A 20,345-nucleotide genomic window follows, 5' to 3' on the forward strand; every position below is an offset into this window, starting at 1 on the left:
TCGTTTCGTGAGTGGCAGCCACTTCAACCAATCATAATCGAGACATCCTAGCCTTGCCCCACCCCACAGGCTATTTTCATTTTAGAGACCCTCCCTTCCCCCCGCCGCCTCCCTCGGGAGGGCGGCACCTGGAGGAAGCTCGAGGGGAGGCGCAGGTGTGGAGGTGAGTGGTCTTGGGATAGGCTGGGATAGGACTAGGGGTAGAACGCCAGTACTTCCGATCCCAACGTAGGGCAACCTGGGCAGTTGAAGTTTGGGTAGGGTACTTCCCTCCGAGCCCCTAAGTTAGAGCACCTGCGCAGCGCCCGGGCCGTGGGGGGTGCGCTCCCGTCTCCTTGCCTCACCACCCGCTGCTCGCCGCTGCCCCTCCCCGAGCCTGAGATGGCTGCATCCGACTGCACGCCCCTTCCCCAGCGTCAGGAGGGAGTTAGTTTCCCCCCTTTCCTCGGGGTTTACCTGTCCGCGTCCCAGAAGCAAGGCCAGAGCTGGGAAAAATGTTCCTTTGCTCCTTGCACCAACACCTGTTTTATCAACTGCTTGCAATGTGTTCGGCCCTGTGATGGGCATTTGGTTTGCGTTGGTGAATAAAACAGCTATGGAATGTAGAGTGCATGGGTAGAAAGCAAGTAAAGTCCACGAATAAGCCGTTGCAACTGGCAAATGTGTTTTCCATTCTTTTCCCCCAGTTATTTTTTCGTTTTTAGCATTTAACACTAAAGGCCAGGTTTTCCATTTTGATCTTGTCTCATGATGTCTCTCGCGCTAGAATGTAAACCCCATGAGCGCAAGGGGTTTTGCTTCTTCACTGCTCTGTCTCCTGCACCTAGCACAATGCCTAGCACTAACAAATATATGTTAAATGAATCAATACATAATAGAAACAAATAGGGTGCATGACAGAGAAGGAGAAGGAGGAGGGTCAAGGTGGACCTCTCAGAGGAGGTGACCTTTAAGGAAAAGCCCTGAAGGATGGAGAGAGTCATCCTACCAGAGGCAACAACGTGTCAAGTCCTAGCTTAAACATAGCGCTTCTTATACTGAAGAGGTAGAGGCTAGAAGGAGGCAGGAACCAAATTTTTTTTTTTTAAGATTTTATTATTTATTCACAAGAGACAGAGAGGCAGAGACACAGGCAGAGGGAGAGGCAGGCTCCATGCAGGGAGCCCAACGTGGAACTCAATCCCGGGACTCCAGGATCACGCCCTGGGCCAAAGGCAGGCTCTAAACCGCTGAGCCACCCAGGGATCCCAGGAACCAAATATTTAAAAGTTCATGAAGGACTTGGCCAACTTCTCTGCCAATTTCCAAAATATCAAAGAAGTAGGATAATTAAGACCCAGAGAAGGTAGGTTCAAGGCAAGTACTGATAGGAATAACCCTCACACTGTCTTGCAGATTACAGTTCACAGAGCTCTCTGTTCTCTCACTTATCTTGCAAAAACTGCAAGAGTTAAAAAAAAAAAAAAGCACGAAGAGGGTTCTAGACTTCATTCACTCACAATGCATCCCTGGTCCATAGCACAAAACAAAAATGGTTTGGATTGAGATAACCTCATGTTAGGCTGCAAGTTCTATAAAGGTAGAGAGCCCATGTCCTATTTACATCTTATGTCCCAACACCTAGCATTGTGGCTGGTCTGGCTCCGAGACCTTATCTGCAAACTAAATGAGCGCTCACCATTCACTGGAGCCTTCCGTATGCCAGGCTTGTGCTTGGTGGTGGAATACAGAAAGAATAAGACACCATCCTTGCCCTCAAGCCTGCTAAACCTTCTTGAAATCATAGAGTTCATGAGCAATAGAACCAAGTTTTCTGAAACCAAGCCCTTTCTAGTATAAGAAAAAGATGTATTGCACATGCACACAGAGGGACTGCCCTTCCAAAACTAAATGATAAGAGGTTTTGGACAAGTTCTGATCAGAAGGAGACTGGGGCACCAGGCAAGAAGATTAGATTGGAGCCAGTAGGCTATTGGGGAGCTGTTAAACGTTGCTAAGCGGGAGACTGTCATGATTAGAGCTGGTGGCAGATGTGCCAATGGATGGTGTAGGGAGAGACTGGAAGCACATCCTCTGGGATCATTGGAAGCTCCAGTGTAAATGGACATGGGAAGCAGGAAAAGTAGAAAAGGCCTTAAAGGTTAGGAATTGTGGGAAGTGATTGGTAACCAAGAAACAGGACCTCCCTGTCTTTTAGGAACTATGTGATCTTGTGTACATTATTACCGCCCCCCCGCCCCAGACCCCAGTTTTCCCATTTATAAAATGACATCTCTAGTACCAGCCTCATTATAAAGATTAAATGAAATGCAGCAATTTGGTGGGTGACTTACCTTGCTGAAAGAAACTAGACACAAAAGAATACATTGGTAGGATTCTGTTTACATAAAGGCAAGAGCCCGGCAAAGCTGAACTATAGTGATTAAATTTGTACACAAAGGTGGCAAAACCAAGGAAAAGCAAGGGAATGGTTATACCAAAGGTCAGGATTATGGTTACTTTATGGGGGATGGGAGGTGATCAGGAAGGGACACATAGGAGTGGCTTCTGGGTTGCTAGCAAGGTTCTTTGTACTTGACTACATGGTAGCTACAGAAGCGTTGTTTGCTAATCTTATTTCTAAATAATTTTATAATTATTAAATTACACTTAAATATTATATTTTATCATTTGAAATATTTTTTAAATTCATTATGGTTTTCTATGTTAAGTGCTTAATTCAGCACTCAAAGTCTGGGAAGAAATCAGGAAACTTTGGTTGCCAGCTCTGATTGTTGTGTCCCGTCTGCCTGCTTCCCCTGCCAGGCAGCCGATCTCAGGGTTGATTCATCCCTGTCCCACTGCTCACACAGAGTGTGACACCTGCAGGCCTCAGAATGGGAGAAATAGAGGTGACCAGAGTGTAACCCACATGTTTTCCTTCTCTCAGGCCAACAACAGAGGGTCTGGGCCTGTGGCCTCACAGAGTCAGATCTGTTCCGGGAGGAGCACCAATTGTCCCTCCCAGGCTGCTCAAGCCCCACTGATGACGGATGAGAATGAGGAGAATGATGATGAGGGAGCCTGGCTGCAGCTTCGGCCGGTGGAGCCCTTGCCCTCTCAATGCTGTGGCAGTGGCTGCTCACCTTGTGTGTTTGACCTCTATCACCGAGAGCTGGCAAGGTGGGAGGCAGCCCGAGCCAGCAAGGACAGGAGCCTTCTGAATGGGGAGGAGCCACAGGTGAGAGAGCACTGCTCCTCAGACAAGAAGGGCCAGGGTGGCAGTGTCAGCCTGGCCTCTGCCCTGCACAGTGCACCTGTGTGGGGAAGCTTTTCCTGACTCTGCACAGCAGAGAAAAAAGAGTGTGCTTAATAGAAGCAGACAGATCCAAGTTCAAAGCGTGACCCTGAATTGGGCATGGGGTCGTTCCAGGAGTGAATGAGGTTTGGGCATTTTACAGGAGAGAGATCTGTGAGTCATGACATTCAGAGAGGACTTCCTGAAGGAGGTGCGGGTGGCTGGAATGTTAAAGGCAGTGGGCTGAGACTTAGAAGACATGAATTTGAATTCCTGCTCAGGGATGACCTTGGACACGTAAGCCACTACCACTCAGGCCTCAGTTCTCAGTTTCCCCACATGGAAAATGAGAATATTGGATTAGATCATCTTAAGTTCCCATCAATTTCTAAATTTTGCAAATCTGGATTTTTGGCAGGTTTGAAGGATGAATAGATATTTCATACATTGGAGATGCATATTCTGCATAAGGGGCACAGCTTGAACAAATAAAAACTCCCAGATAGCAAGCAGGGAAAACAGAGACAAGTTTGGCATCTGATACATCGGAGAGAAAATGAAGCTTGAGGTTTGTCCACAGGCCCGTGGAGTATCCCTCTAAAGAGACTGCATGTTATCCTGTGGCTAAAGGAGCCACAGAAGGCTTCTGAGCAGGGGCAGCTCAGTATGAAAAGCTCAGGTCTTCTTAGATCAGAGCATGAAGGGGAGGGGAGGGGAGGGGAGACTACTCTCTACTATACAGAAAACTTTCAGGCAGAGATAAATAGCCTGTTCTGGGGGGCAGCAAGAAAGGAGCTTGTGGGTGCTTGTGTGTCTGTTGTGCCTAGCTGTTGGATATTTTCCTGTTGCAGAGCTGCCCATCTAGGCTGAGCCCAGAGACCTTCCTGGCTTTCCGCATCAGTGCCATGGACAGACTCACCGAGGACACTTACCGTGTTCGGTTTGCGGTCCCCAGGAACAGCCAGCTCGGCCTGCGGCCTGGCCAGCACCTCATCCTACGGTACACTCAGTGGGAGGGCCAGAGCTTTGCAGCCCCGCTTTGTCATTTGCTGGCTGTGTGGTCACAGGCAACTTGCTTCACTTTCCTTAAGCCTGCATTCATCACCTTTATTTGTTTTTTTTTAAAGATTTTATTCATTGATTCATGAGAGACAGAGAGAGAGAGAGAGAGAGAGAGAGAGGCAGAGACATAGAGGGAGAAGCAGGCTCCATGCAGGGAGCCCGATGTGGGACTCGATTCCAGGACCTCGGGATCACACCCTGAGCTAAAGGCAGACGCTCAACCACTGAGCCACCCAGGCATCCCCATTCATCACCTTTATTTATTTATTTATTTATTTTTTATATTTTATTTATTTATGATCGACAGAGAGGGAGGGAGAGAGAGAGAGAGAGAGGCAGAGACACAGGCAGAGGGAGAAGCAGGCTCCATGCACCGGAGCCCGACGTGGGATTCGATCCCGGGTCTCCAGGATCGCGCCCTGGGCCAAAGGCAGGCGCTAAACCGCTGCGCCACCCAGGGATCCCCATTCATCACCTTTAAAGTAAACGTAGTGCTGCCTGACTCAGAGGGTTCTGGGATTGTGTTTTCATAATAACCAACAGTAGCAGCAAACAGTTTCATTGCATTTATTCTCCAAGGCACAGTTCTGTATTCTCACACCTAGCAACTCATTGAATACTCACACAACTGTGTATTTGGAGGAAACCAAAGTTGGAGAGGTTCAGTAACTTGCCCAAGGTCACCCAGTTAGGAAGTGGTGGAGCCAGGATGTGAAGGCAAGCCGTCTGCCTCTAGAGCCTGCAGTATGAATCTAATAGTAGTGCCAGTTGATAGGAAGGACACTTGTCCTCCAGCATAAGGGACTTGCCCAGGATCATGCAGGTAGTAAGTCCTGCAGCCAGGATTCAAACCGAGACAGCTTGGCTCCCCAGCTACCCTCTACCAGTGTCTTCTGCAGTTTCTTCCTCTTCCAAGCCTCCTTCTGACAGCTCCCCCAATCTTGATCCCCTCCCAGCCCACCTGCCCAGGGTCAGGGCCCTTTGGGACCTCCAGGTGGAGGCATTGCTAGATGGTTGACTCTGGATCTGAGGCTCAGCAGAGAGAGATGAGCTCTAGATGTGGGTGTGGGAATTATCACCCTGTACCTGGATGGCATTTGGGAGCATATGAGGCATGGAAAGAGGGACAAAGGGCCAAACGGACAACTCCAGCATTTGTGGTATTGGCAGGAAAGGGAGGATCCAGCAAAGCAGACAGAAGGTATAGCCAAGGACACCTTGGGGCCTCTGTCCTTTAAGGTCTTCCTTTGACCCTGGGGTTCTGGAATCGAGTTCAGAGTCCTGCTCAGCAGGGTGCCTACCTCTCCTTCTCCCACTGCCACTCCCTCTGTGCACTCACACATGCTTGCTGTTTCTCTCTCTCTCTCTTCCCCCAAATAAATACATAAAATCTTAAAAAAAATAAAAAAAAATAGGTACAGCCAGAGGATGAGGAGAGTATCTTACTACTGGTCACATTTGAGCCACTTGCCTCATGCTGACCCCTGGTGTCTGTGCCCAGTGTATCCGGCCTGTGGCCTGGCTGGCTGTCCTTAAAGCTCAACATCCCAACGGCTCCAGGGCAGCCCACAACCCCATGCAACCGTCCATTCATGAATCAGGGATGCCCAGCACTCTGCCCTGAGCTTGGTCCCTCTCCTCTACCCTCTCTGCTGCTCCAGTGACAGCCCTAAAACAGGTATCTGACCATGTCACTCCCTTCTGGTGTTCCAGGGAAGCTCCCCAAGGCCCCAGCTTCCTTCCCTACCAAGTTCTCCCCACTCCTCCCTCACACTCGTGCCTTGCTCCAGCCTCATGACCCACTCACCAGTTCCTGGCTTGCTCTGCATTTCCTACCTCTAAGGTCTTTCCCAGGCTGTGCCTTCTGCCTGGATTACTTCCTATCCTGTCCCCACTTTTATCTGTCAGTGGCCTGCCTCTTTCATACCCAGGATGGTAGCAAAAGCTCCAGGAGGCCTCTTGAAGCTCCCCGTGCGAGGGCTCCCTCCGTGTGGAGTGTGTCCGTGTTTACCTCTGTGGTAGCAGGTGCCACAGTGCTCTTTGCATCCCTGCCACACCACATGTCGTGTTTATTATTTCCTTGGTTGTTCTCTAAGCATTTCTTGAATATTTTGGTCTGGCTTCTTGCTTTTGATGCATTAGGATGGGGCTTTGTAATTTTTTATTCTTTTTTTAAAGATTTATTTATTTGTTGAAGAGAGAGTACATGTGTGCGAGAAGGGGGAGGGACAGAGGGTGAGAATCCCAAGCAGACTCCCCACTGAGCATAGAGTCTGAAGCAGGGCTTGATCCCACGACCCTGCCGAGATCATGAGATCATGACTGAGCTGAAATCAAGAGTCAGACACTTAACCAACTGAGCCACCAGGCGCCCCAGGATGGAGCCTTTTTAATGTTTGCATACCTCTGAGAAGAAAGTTTTATACACAGTAGGACTCAAAAGAGGGGTGCTTGGATGCTCCTGAGAACCTCTGAGGTGTCGTGTGAGGAACCTGGCTCTGGAGTCAGACAGAGCTAAGGGTGAATTTCAGCTGTGTGACCTCAGGCGAGTAACATCCTAAGCCTTGGTTTCCTCATGTGGGTTATTGTTGGTTAAATGAGGTAATGTACACAATATGCTTGGTCCATAGTAGGTATTTAATACAACATGGCTCTTATTATTGCTCATGATAATCATCCTGGCCCCCTTGTTGATAACATCATAAAAAGGATTCATGCATGAGGTGAGGCTTTCGACTAGGGCAACTTTGAGGATCCTTCTAATTCTGATACTTCTGGTACCGGTAGTAAGTATTTAATAAATGTTAGCAGTCTTTATCTTTCTCATTCTGTGGTCAGGAAGAGGTCAGGACCAACCACAGTGATGTCCTAAAAACAGCTCACATCATCAGTGGATTCTCTGAAAACTTTCCCATCTGTGATCCCATTAAAACCATACAACAGGGACACACATGGTTGCCCCCACTTTACAGAGGGGCAGCTAAGGGATCAGTGACCTGCCTAGGTCTCACAGCCAGCATGTGGCAGTGGGGGAGCCCAACACTCCTTTTTTCTGTTCCACCTTCAGTGAGGACCACTGGGGCGGCCAGGCCACAGCTAGCTTTCCCCAGCCTGGCACAGAGTAGGTACCTATAAGTGTTTGTCAAATGCCTGGCTGACTACCTGACCATATATATGCTTTTCTTTCTCAGAGGGAAGGTGGATGACTTAGAAATTCAGAGAGCCTATACACCCATCAGCCCTGCCAATGCAGAAGGGTACTTTGAAGTTTTAATCAAGGTGAGCTGACCCACGCAGATGCTCTTAGGATGGTACAGACCAGACCTCTGTTTGCCACCTGGGTCAGGATGGGGCGGTGCCCCCCATGGGGGAAAAGCCAGTGTTCACGTGGGAGGAGGCTGGCTGGAAAGTGCAGTCAGAGTGAAGGAAACCTTCTCCCGTCTCCTCCTTTCCCAGGGGAGGGGAGCTGTCACCTCAGACCGCAGCAGAGACAGATTCTATGAAAAGGAGGCTCAGACTGAGAAAAGTAATGCTGTTCCCTCTCGTCTTCTCAGCTATTCACGGGGAGGGAGTGAGCACTGAGCCCCAGGGAAGGGGCAACCAAGTCTCCTGTCCCTGCTGTGTACTGGTGGCTAGGCTTCAAAGATGAGTCAGATACACTCCCGCCCTGGGATGGGGGGCCAGACCAAGGCAGTACAATGTGAGAGATGCCGTGACATGAGGCCTCAACCTGATTCAGGGCAGCTGGGGGTGCAGGGTAGGCAGCGGGGCTTCCTCACAGAAGCTGAGTTTGAACCGTGCATTGAAATTAAGGAGTGGAGGAAGGTCACAGGGCCGGAAACAGCACGTACGATGGCAGAGGAGGCACGGTTTGAGGAGCTGTTCGTCACTTGTCTCAGAATAGAAGGGGACGAGCAGCAAAAAGGTGGGGCCTCAGACCATTCTCAGGGAGTAGATGGGGCTAGTGCATTGGATTCGGGCCTTGAGGAAGGAATACAAATTGGCAGTGACAGGGAGTGGCATTCCAGGCCGAGGGGACAGATGACCAAAGGCAAGGAGGGGTGAAACAAGGTCTTGTGGCAACTGTACCCAGTCTGAGGTTGAAGAGAGGTGCTCATGGGAGCAGCCGGGGTGGGAGGGGCACTTGGCAGAGAGGAGATGAACAAAATGGGCTGGGTACAAATACTGCCCCACCCCCTAGGACCCAAGGACTCCACACCAGATGTATAAGAGGTCTTGAAGATACGATTATGTGGAAAAAATAATGAAACTTTTGATATGCTAACATTTTTGACTTACAGAAACGGTAGCTTCACAAAGGTCAACCTGATATACAGTCTCCATCATCATTTCCCAAACAGAATCCTAGGGAACACTGATGTTTAAGAATAGCTTTCAAAAAAAAAAAAAAAAGAATAGCTTTCACATCCTTTATCTCCCTTGTAGGACGGGAATTATTATTCCCCTTTCACTGACAAGCAAACTGAGACCCCAGGAGGACCCAAGGCTCCACAAGTATTAAGAAGTGTAGCCAGTGAGCAAGTCCTGGCCTCCTGACTCCAGGACCCCAGGGCTGTCTTGGCTCCTGCCTTCCCTGACTGCAGTCAAAGCCCAAGTGTTTATTCCCTCACACAGAAGCTTGGATGGGATCCCTTCTCCACGCAACTGTTTGTCTGGGAGATTCCACAAATCCTCTCCAAATGGCCTGCTTCCCCAAGCTGCTTGTCTGGGTGTGTTTCTGTTGAAAGGATAAGCCTGGAGATAGTTCTTCAGGGCAGCTGGATCTCTCCCAGCTGCAAGGCTGATTTTCTCCTTCGTTTACCGGAAAGCCTCTCTTTAGAGAGATGCTTAATTATCCCTAAGCCGCTGGCTGGGAAGAGCTGGAAATGTCTTTGCAAATTGTGGAGGCAGGCGAGTTTTTTAGGTTTACCTCCCCTGTGGATGGGAGGGAGGCATTCCCATCTCTCGGGCACTGTCTGGGCACCAGGCACTCTTTCCAGCTCTTCATGTTCATCATCTCCTTTCAATCTCGTAACCATCCTGCAGAGTAAATCTCATTATCCCACTTTACAGATAAAAAAACTGAAACTCAGAGTGATGATGTCACTGTCCCAAGGTCCCTTGGGTAACATGATCCCACATAGAAGAACAGAAGTTCAGTGTCAGTTCTGTTTAATGAGTACAGACTGAGCAGGCTCCACGCACGTGCTGGAGACACAGAAGAATCCTTCCTTTCTCCTTGAGTGCTGTCTATGCTATAGGGCCATGGAAGCCATACCTGGGGCTATGGCTTCCTCAAGACGGGGTCCAGAAAACAGGCATCTTCTGAGACAAGCCTCCAGCGAGTTGGGAGGAGAACTTAGCCTCCCTCCCAGACTTCCTACAGGAGGGCTGTGGACTTACCTTGTTTGATGCATATGGAACCCAACAAAGTCAGAGATGCTCCCAGAGGTAGCTGTGGGTATTCAAAAGCATGTCTGGTGACCAAAGCCCAGTCTCCTTCAAACTTGGTTATATTCTCACTCCAGACACCCTTCAGGTCCTGTCAGAGCTTCCCCCTTTCCCTCACACTCTTATGTCTTGGGCTGTCCTACCCTTGACCATATCACATCTGATACAGAACCCTGTGTGCCTTCCTGCTCCCATCCCTAGTGAATGCAATCTTGCCTCGTCTGCAAGGTGCAGCTCAAATGCATCCTCCTCCAGGAAACCACCCTTGATCCTACTCCATTGGAAGTGACTGTACCTCCTCAGGGCTCTCTCAGCATTCTGTCCTTTTCGTTGGGTATTAGACTGTCTCTACCTTGTATATATGTGAGACTTTGGCCCTCCTAGTTTGTGAGCTCCTTAAGGGAAGGGCCTGAATCTGGATTGATTCACTGATTCATTGAGATATCTACGAAGTCTTTTCCAAGGTTCTGGCACTGACTGCCTTCACGGAGCTTAAGGTCTAGCTGTCTTCCATGCAGCCCCAGCATGGTGCCTGCCCACTCCCATGAAGGAATCCTCTCCACAACCCTTGCTTTTCCATCCAGCCAGGAGACAGTGACAGGTAATGAAGAGGTTGCAAATGAGTGGCCTGCAAATGGATTACAGCACTTAAGTGTATTTGGTTTGGGCCTACAGCATTTTAAATTTAGAATTAATTTCTGATGTTTCAAAAATAAAAAATTTGAATCTCTTACCCCTCTTAGAAAATCAGAAGATATGGCATCATCAGCCTCATAATCCACCTCCCATAATCCATAATCCAGAATCTGCAAAGCAACTTCCTCCTTTAGAAGGAGCATTCATGTACTCACCAATTTACCACAGTCCCCACCACCCCCTGTTGTCTCCCCAGTAGAGTGAGTGTCAGTTGCCATTAATCATCTCATACCCAGTTCTTTACTCAGTGATGTTACATCACAGGACCCCCCTAGTCATGTGGTTTTGAGACCTCTGAAAGTAAGCCTGTCGGTCCTGTGGTTCTTATCCCAGCCTCACCATTTTCCTTCTGGATAAGCTTCTGGGCCCTCATGTGAAAACTGGGACCCATGTACCAACTCTGGGGCAACTAGGAGGATTCAGTGAGATAACCCATGTTAGGCGCTTGGCCTGCATCCATCCCAGTGAGGTTTCCTTGTATTTGCTCCCAGTGCTACGAGACTGGGCTGATGTCCCGGTATGTCAAGTCCTGGAGTACAGGAGACACAACCTTCTGGCGAGGACCTTTCGGCGACTTCTTCTATAAACCAAACCAGGTCAGTGCCAGCACACCAAGTCCCCAGGAGACCCCTCCTGGCTTAGCTTCCAGGACCACAGTTTTTAGGTTTCAGGCTGGAGAATTGCACTGTAGTCTTCCTGAGCCCGAGCCCAAGCCCAAAAGCATCCTTGGGGTTGGACATGGGAGGAGATGGGATGGGCACAAATAAACAAAACTGCCTGCATATGCTCTACAACTATCCAGGGCTGCCCATTGCCTAGAAAATCCATACTCATATACCTGGTACTCAGGACTCCTGTACCATCAGACCCTCAGACATCTTTCCACTTTCACATTCCAGCTATAACACCGTGGAGACTACTCCCTTAAATATACTCCATAGCTCTCCACTCAGAGGCCCTTTCTCTCATCTTCCTGGCATATTCATATCCTTCCCTGATGTGCCCAAGAATTAATAATTTCTCATCAGTTGGTGCCTATCTGGAAGGCAGCTTGGCAGTGCGTACCAAGAGTCTTAAGAATCTTCAAATCCTTTGACCCAGTAATTCCACTCCTGGAAGTCTGTCCTGTGGAAAGAATCCAAATGCTGCCTCTTGTGCACATGTTCACTGAAGCTTTATTTATAATAGCAGGAAATTGGAGGAAACTGAATATTCAGCCGCAGGGGAATAGTTAAATACAATGGGTTACAGGTACTTGATAGAATATCATTCTGGATTTTTAAATTATGTTTATAAATGATGTTATATGCTTATGCTATAAGATCAGGTGACAAACACTATGTACAAAACTGCATATACAACGGGTTGGAAAACTAAGTTTAAATGCACAGGAATAAATATGAAAAGAAAATGCAATGCAGTGTTAGTAGCTCTGAGTGGTGGAATTATGGGTGATTTTCGTTTTCTTCATTATACCTTCCAAATTATCCACAGTGAATACCTATTACTTTTATAATTAGGCAACAAAGCAAATCAAAAGCAAATGAAAAATAATGAATCATTCCTTTCTCTGTTATTTTTGTTTAATATAAAAATAGCTTTTATTGTTTTTTTCCTTACTACAAATACAGTACTTGTACATTACCAAAATAATAATAATAAGTCAGATATGGAGAGGCAAAAGGAAGAAAAGAAAGAACACCTGTAGGCTGCCTACCCAGACATACCAGGCTCGCTACCATGGCAGAAACCTTCCAGCTCCCCTTCTACACATGGATGGAACAGCCATGCACACACACATGTGTGTGACAATACTATGAGGCACGTGGATGGTGCTGCCTATGTGCCAGGTTCTGATGTTCACACTTGCTGTATAAAACTTTATTTTACCCTCACGGCAGCTCTTAGGTACTGCTACCTCCATTTTGCAGACATGTGTGGTATGTATGTTGCAATACTCTTCTGCAGCATACTCCTAGTATAAACCATGCTCAGCCTTGCGTTTTAGCTCTTCCCCAGCCCCTGAAAGCAGGGACCAGGATTGTCCTTGTTTCCTTCTGACCTAGAGGGGACACCTGATGAACATTGTTCTGAGCATTTCCAGGTGAAGCCTTCTCCATGTCCACAGAATGCCCCTACCAAGTCTCTGTACTTCCTATCCAGGGAGGTTGTAGGGCTAGTCAGTAAGAGAGAAGAGATGGCATCTCACACAGAAAAATGTGACTGCTGAAACCGGCTAAGGCTTGGTTCTATGCCCAGGGGACATGGGCTGCTCTGACCCTCTCCCTGGCCCTGCCTTTCCTCTCTGCCTTCATCTTCATTGTAGATGGATATCGTGGCAGCCCTGAGACTGGCATATGAGCATCTGTCCATGTGTTCCTTCCAGACACTCTCAGACCCCACCCAGGGCCACAGACAGGTGGGACAAGGCCCTGTTCTCCAGAAGCTCACAGTGTGATGGGGGACAGACACCTACACAAATGGTGGCAGTACGGCATGACTAGTGTCATGAGGAGGGTGCACAGAGGTGGGGATGCAAAAGAAGGACCTCTCACATGCTACTGGCTCGGGGAAGACTTTCCAAAAGAGACCCTGAGCAGTGGTGGGAGAAGGAGGAGCACACATGCTGGGGACCAGGAGGCTGAGGATGTGCGCACGGGACAGGGGTGGGAGCAGGAGTCTGGGGGCACGCAGGATAGGGTGGTGTGTCCAGTAGCGGGGCTCCATGACAGAAGGGGTCAAATCATGTGGAGCAGCAGGATCCACACCAGACACTTGATGGCATCTCGTTTAATCCTACGACAAATCTGAGGCATGTGCTACTGTGGAGAGGAGCTGTTATTATTTTTAACATGATGAAACCAAGGCTCAGAGAAGTGAAGCAGTTGGCCAGATCATACAGCAGGGGATTTATACCCATGTCTGCATGACTGATACTCAAGGGAGTGTTTCATGCAGGGGCATGATGTGCATTAGTGGTGAAAACTTGGCCTGCATTCTTAGAAGCCTAAGCTCTAGAATGCAGGAGGTAACTGCTTGGCCACATAGGTCAGGAGCTAACCTTTAAAGCACTGACCTTAAAGAAGATCATGCCTCCTAAACAGACCGAGAGCCAGGAGATGGATTCGTGGATTCAGTGATGGGTTGGCGGCATTGGGGCCTCTTAGGAAAGATTCACTTTTATTGCGTGGCTCCTCTGTGCCAGCACCGTGCTAGGCGCTTATGCATAGTATCTCAGACTAGAGAAGAGCAGGCTCAGGGATCCATGTCAGGGCCCTCAGATCTCTGCAGAGCTGCCTAGGGGTGGAGAAGGCAGCCTACAGGGCAGGGCTGAGATAGGGGCAGTGGACAAGGCTTTGGCAGGTGCACATTTCAGCTCAGTGTGAGGTAGAGAGATCTCCCTGGCAAGGGGAGTCAGCCTATAACAGAGCAAATGGCTTTGGGAGGTAGTAAGCAAAGTCCTGTGGAGATTCGCAAGAAAGCAACTAAGCCACTTGGAGGATGGGCTAGACCATTTCATGTATCATCAGCCCCCAGAGTCCATGATTGCTGTTACACAGACCTCACAAGCCAGGATGGCTTCCTGGAGGATGTAGACAGGGGAACTCAGATGTGCTGTGCAGTTCAGGCAAGCCCCAGAAAAGGCCATGTGGCGGGTGAGCAGGCTGAGACCTGCCACATCCCCGTTCCAATCCCCAGCACGGTGAGCTCCTCATGCTGGCATCGGGCACTGGCCTGGCCCCCATGGTGCCAGTCCTGCAGAGCATAACAGACAACGCAGAGGACGAGACCTTCGTCACCCTGGTCGGCTGCTTCAAGACCTTCGAGGGTATCTACCTGAAAACCTTCCTCCAGGAGCAGGCCCGTTTCTGGAACGTCCGAACCTTCTTTGTACTCAGCCAGGTGAGTCCTGCATGGGTACTTCCTTCCCAGATTGAGGCTGTGCAGTCCCCCTGTGCCCGACCTGAGGACCTGCTGTGGCCTCCCTGCCCCACTATACCAGTAATCTCTGCTGCCGGTGGGAACCCCCACCCCCACCCCCCTGTGCCTTGCAAGGAAGGCAGGTACAGTTCTGTTTGGGTGGATGCGGGAACCAAGCTCAGAGAGGTGAAGGTGCAAATCTGTCCACGCTGCTGGCTGGGGCGAAGCCAGGCCTGGAGCCCTGGGAGAGCTCCAGCCCTCCTCACCATGCTGCCTGCCATCTGCCTCTGGCGTCACCAGGTATAGGGCTGGGGGCCTGTTTGTGGAGTCAGTGGGCCAGGCCGCAGATGTCCCCCAGTGGGGGCATAAGCTCCTTCTTGGCGGAGATCATGTGTCTGGATCATCACACTGTCTTTGGTGCTTTGCAGAGTGCCAGGCACAGAGTAGGCATGCATTCCATCAATAATTGGTGGAGCAAGCTTGCTCTGGGTTCACCAAATTTATCAGGGTCCCTACCACACCACATCGCTCCTACATGGGAAGAAAGCTGCTTCCAGACTCCCTGCTGCAGATACTGAACTGCCTCCTGACCCCTGCCCCTGAGATCCCTCCTCCCGCATGCCCCCGAGCCACCCTGCCCACTCCCTCCCCTCTGGCCCAGGGTTTCTCATCAGAAGCCAGGCCCTAAGCTGCCTTCTCCTTGGTCTGTACCTTTATTTCTCTTCCACACACCCCCAGGGTGAGGGCCTTCCCCCCATTCTGTGTTGCTCGGGGTTGGCCTCACTGCCCAGTACTGTGAAGCACTCTTCTCATCAGTTTTCTATTTGAGGCAGCATCAGAGGGTCCCTAAAGACTGCCGTGATCTTCACTATTGTGACCGGGTTGGGGCAGGTGTCAGGGAACCAGGTTTCCCCACCCCAGCCCCAGAGGTCCTGGAATCCTCGGTGCCCAGGTTCTGTGGGCCTGTCCATGGGACAGAAGGCTTAGTGGCATGAACATCGGGAGGGCCATGCTTGGTGAGCATTAGCAGGAACAGGAAGTGCTGAAGGCCGGAGAACAAAGCAGAGGCTAGTGTGCAGCCTGACTCAAGGGCCAGGTCAAAGGAAGGTAGGAGGAGTGGCAGGAAGGCCGGCACCAGGCACTGTCAGCTCTTGGCCAGCCTTCCTCCCCCCACCCCCAACCACATGTCAGGTGCCAGGGACGGTCAGAAATGAGGACGACCTGCCCCCAGCCCTCCAGGCACTCACCTTTCTATGGGGAGACAGCCACAGGGGTGGCTTCACTGACCACTTTCTTTGTGCCTGGCAGTGTTCTAGGCACTCTGTGTGTGTTAAATCATCTAATCCCACCACAATCTTAGGAGGCTTGTACTGCCACTGTGCCTGTTCTATACATATGGCAAAAGAACCTTGACCAAGTGGGTGGAGGGTTAGGTGTGAACCCAGGTGGTCCTGCTCCAGAGGTCCTATTTTTACTGCTTGTTGGTATAAGACAGCACAGGGAGAGGTCCTACATGGAGGGTGTGGAGGGTACTGGCAGCAAGCAGGGAGGGCTTCACAGAGGAGCTGGCATTGACCCTGGGCTTGAGGGCAGAGTTAAAGTTGACCAGGAATAAAGGGCCTTCAGCCCTGGGCCAGGCATTGATGATGCTAGTGGCCTGGGACTGGGCAGGCGAGTGAGCTGGCTGTCAACGACAGGAGCAGGTGAGGGGTGATGGAGTGGGAGGTGCCTCCTGCCCTTCTGTGCCTCCCTGACCTAGGATGCTCCCTGGCCCACCTGGGCTGCAGCCACAGCAGCCTCATGGGTCTCCCCCTGCAGCCACTCCCTGCCAGTTTGCCCTTCATCTTGCAGCCAGAAGGGCAGCACTGACCACATCACCACCCTGCTTCCAGCCCTTCACAGCTCCCCGCTGTTCTCAGGATGATGGCCAAGCCTGCATGGCTGCCCCGACCTCTGTGGCCTCCTCTCCTGGCACACCCTCCTTGCATGTTGGGGCATCACTGGTCTGCTCTTGGTTGCAAGTACCCGGTGCTTTTCTGGCTGCCAGGCCTGCCTGTGCTGGTGCCATTTCCCCCTCCCAGAGCACTTATCCCCACTTCCTCACCTAACGTCGACTCACCGCTCACATCTCTCTGCTGAGCTGTGACTATCCCAGAAATTTCTCCAGAGTCCCCAGACTGGTGTCAGCATTTCTGCCGTCAGGGCCGGGATCTCCTTAACAGCATTCACCCTGTTGTGTCATCGTTGGTAAGGGTACCCCACCCCACCTGGGTAGCAACCAGACCCACCGCATCCCTGGGTATATGGGGGAGGGGTGCTATGCCAAACCTCACTAGCCTGGGGGGATTGGGCAGTGGGAGGGACAGGTAAGGTCACTGGGCCCTGCTGGTCCCAGCCCTCAAGGGTCAGGTCAGAACTAGGAGGTCAGATATGGGAAGGACCAGATCATCGGAGAGGATCCCCTGTGAGCACCACAATGTTGTCTTCTGGGGCCTCTGGGATCAGATGAGCTCTGTGACGCAAGCCCCTGAGGCTTCCACTCATCACAGTGGCCCACAGAGGCCATGGTTGCTCGGCTGGGACACGGTGGCAGAGGTTAGACTCCAGCCCCCTCCTCCTTCCTGTCTCTCTGCTTAGCCCCAGAAGCTAGAAGCTCGCCTTGATAGGGTCTGCAGAGGTGACAGTCCTGTTCTGTTGTTTGTTTAGATGCTGGTTACATGGTGTCTTCTCTCCATTAGAGATTTTCTAACTACATATATTTCCTGATTGGTGTGCTTTCCTGTATGTGTGTTGTACCTCCATAAAATGTCCATTTAAAAAGTTCCTCTAAGTCAGCTTGAGGTGGAGTATTTCTTTTGCGACCCTAGGATGAAAGCCACAAGTGAAGGGTGGAGGAGCAGAAAGAGAAAAGCCTGGGTCGCTTGGGCACCATGCACTGTGGAATACTCCCTCCAGCCTTTCTATGTGAGAAATACCACCCTCTTGGTTAAGGCACTGCTGCCCCAGATCCCTGAGACACACAGCCAGAGCGAGACCAGGAACCTTCTCTGTTTAGAGACATTGCCACATCCCAGGGCCTTGCACAGGGCTAGACGCAGAGTGACCACTCAGTAAATATCTGTGATCAACAAGGTCTTTAAAACTTTATGAAACAAGTGAGCACATGTTATGCTCCCAGAATGATGGTGGCGGACAACCTTAAAAATGTACTGGGACGCCCCCTATCTTGGGGAGGAAACATCCCCCTGGAGTGACAGGTGGAGTGCCCTCTGGGAAACTGAGAAATAGTGGGGCCTGCCTCACTGTGTGCCCTGGGATGTGCCCTGGGATGTCCGCCTCCTCTCCGGTACCTCACCTGCCGTGGGAGGATAAGCATCCACCCTCTGGCTCATTAGGGTAGGCAGAGCCCCAGGGCCAGGAAATCCCCGGCTTGGGGTAGGGCTGGCTGAAGGTTGCCTTCCCACCTCTCTGCCTCAATTTTCTCGTTTGACAGAGAACCGTGTGAGCTTGGAAGACTTCTCGGTAGTCACCTGCACTGTTTCTCATTGTCTCATTGTCTCAGGAGAACTCCCTGGAGAAGCTTCCCTGGAGCTACCGGGAGAAGACCCGCTTTGGCCGCCTGGCCCAGGACCTGATTGAAGAGCTGGTCAGCTCCTGCCGGAGAAAGCCATTTGCATTGGTCTGTGGCTCAGCCGAGTTTACCAAGGACATGGCCAGGTGTCTGCTGTGTGCAGGCCTAGCCGAGGACTCCTACTTCCTCTTTTAGCCCTTGCCTCCCTTCCAAAGCCCCAGCCAGCATCCTGCCACTGAGACACTGGAAGAAGCACAGACTAGAGTCAGAAAACATAGAGTGCAGGCCTGGCCCCACTGCTCACTGGCCAGGTGACCTTAGGTAAATGCTTTCCCTCTGTGCACCTCTGTCTCTCATCTACCCCACAAGCCTCCCAGCTCCCTCAGGCAGGCGTATCCCTGTGCAAGAGAGTATGGGGCTGCGGGGGCCCTGGGGAGGAGAAAGACCAGCATGGGAGTCAAGGAGGCCTCTGTGGGGGAAAGCCGTGCCCAGCCCCGGAATGAGTCGGGGTAGGCAGGAGAAGGTGCAGGAGTTTCCCAGGTTCCTTAGATTAGAGGGCTTGCGGACTCCCGTCCCGTCCTACCCCTACCCTACCCGTAGGGGTAAATGCCTGTTCTAAAACCTGCCTTCCCTGAAAACTGTATGTTCCTGCTGTGGCCTCAGGGCTGGCTCAGCTGTGTTGCCTGCTAAGTGTTTAGGGAATGACCACAGGGGTAGCTAAGAGCTCCTCAGAGTAGGAACTTGACTTTGCACCTCCTATGCCTCAAGCCTGACACAACGGTCTTGGGGTCTGTGACCTGATCACATTCTCTGAGCAAGGTGGGCCCTGGATTACTGTTATTTTGTACTGGGCCCAGGCCTTTCCTGCTGCAGACAGCTCGGCTCTCAGTCTCCCCTGGCTCGAGAGCCCAGCCCAGAGTCCTTCCCCAGCAAAAGAGGTACAGAAACAAATACCCCTCCCTCCCGCAGGCAGCCAGCTCAGCCCGCCTCCAGCCGGGAGCCCTGGTGACGGTTGCTATGGCGATCTAAAGATAGAGCAAGAGTCAGGAGACCTGGGTCCTTCTCCCTGCTTTGCCCACTGAGCAGCTGCTGATTCTGCTCCGCCCCCACAGCCCTCCCCACCCCACCCTCCATCCCATGTGGGGCCAGCCCTCCCCAGGGACCTGGCGCTCCTGGGCAGCGCACTGCAGGTAATGAACTCTGCTTCCCACCGTCTGGTCTCCACTGTGCTGCATCAGCTTGGGCTGGCTGCGGGCACTCTGGAATTGGAACATGAAGCCATGAAATCTCCAAGTCAGAGGACCACAGAAGCAGAGTGAGAACATTACAGTCATGGGATCACAGTCGTCCTCACACCAGAGATTAAAGCTCAGGACTCCAGAAACCATCCCGTCTAATAGACTCATTGTGTGAATGGGGAAACTAAGGCCCAGCAAGGCTGAGCGATTTGCCCGAGGTAAAACAGTTCACGGTGGGGTTGGCATGAGAAGCCAGGTTTCCTGATGTCACCTGTATGGAGAGTTGGATAACTGGTGATGTTCAAACTGGGCTCTGTGGGACACTGGGGTTCCTGGCATGGCAGCAGTGAGGGGACAGCCAGATGGGGTTTCCAGGCCCCCTGCAACCAGAGCAGTTCTGTTTTCACCCCATTTGTATTGGGGTTTGCAGTTACCACTATTTGTGAGATAGGATTTTCCTATCTCAAATGTTGCCGCACATGTCCGTGCTGTGCCGTGTTCAGTAAACAGCCCTGGCGGGCATCTGGTCAGAGGCTTCAGGCTGCGCTTTACAGGCAGAGTATTGCAGTCCCTGCTGGGGGCCTCCACCAAAAATCCTGCGCACACAAGCATATCAGAAAAGTCTGATTGATGGTCAAGAAATTTCTTTCATTTTGTTTAACTCGGAGTTTTCCAAGCTTATTTAACTATAGGATGGTTTTGTCCACTAGAATCTTTGGAGACTAGCATTCCGTGGCCTGTGCTTTGGGACACAGTGGTCCGTGGCGCAGCCCCTTTCCACGGGGTGTAGTGAGCAGCAAGGACTGCACTAAGCCTCAGGAGCAGGAGCCCTGATCCCTTCCTGCCTCTCCTGTGACTTGGGTGAGACCCTCCTGCTCCAGGCTCCTGAAGCGTGGGCGTCTTCCTCCCTCCTTTCCCTTCCTTCTCACAGATATTCCTGGGGGGCCTGTCATGAGCCACACTCTGTTCTTGGCACCAGGGAAACTCCAGTTAACAAGGCAGATGCAGTTCTGGTCACTCCACCGCAGAGCTTATAACCCCACGAGGACTGTGGAAATTAAACTCATAAATCTAAAAAGGATGAGTGTTCTAGAAAGAGAAGTATTAGGAGAGTGGATGGCAAGGCTTT

The 20,345-nt window shown here is 51.1% G+C and overlaps 1 protein-coding gene across 5 annotated transcripts; it reads left to right on the plus strand.

Annotated features, from left to right (window-relative positions):
* The first annotated feature begins 7 nt into the window (after positions 1-7).
* On the plus strand, positions 8-19,749 carry CYB5RL (cytochrome b5 reductase like). Of its 5 annotated transcripts, none has more exons than XR_005359760.1 (9): positions 8-163; positions 2,930-3,220; positions 4,129-4,277; positions 7,531-7,618; positions 10,978-11,082; positions 12,813-12,905; positions 14,186-14,389; positions 17,970-18,299; positions 18,948-19,749. XR_005359760.1 is itself a non-coding variant. In XM_038537460.1 (8 exons), exons 2-8 carry the CDS (start codon positions 3,026-3,028, stop codon positions 18,171-18,173), a joined length of 1,038 nt encoding a protein of 345 aa, XP_038393388.1. In that variant the 5' UTR covers positions 8-163; positions 2,930-3,025; the 3' UTR covers positions 18,174-19,749. The 5 variants fall into 5 exon arrangements, 3 of the variants coding, with proteins under 3 accessions (XP_038393388.1, XP_038393389.1, XP_038393390.1); XR_005359761.1 differs by lacking the exon at positions 18,948-19,749 and adding an exon at positions 17,275-17,371 and having other exon boundaries at positions 17,970-18,104; XM_038537460.1 differs by having other exon boundaries at positions 17,970-19,749.
* Positions 19,750-20,345: the final 596 nt, after the last annotated feature.

Source organism: Canis lupus, chromosome 5, assembly GCF_011100685.1.
Source record: "Canis lupus familiaris isolate Mischka breed German Shepherd chromosome 5, alternate assembly UU_Cfam_GSD_1.0, whole genome shotgun sequence".
Taxonomy (NCBI): domain Eukaryota; kingdom Metazoa; phylum Chordata; class Mammalia; order Carnivora; family Canidae; genus Canis; species Canis lupus.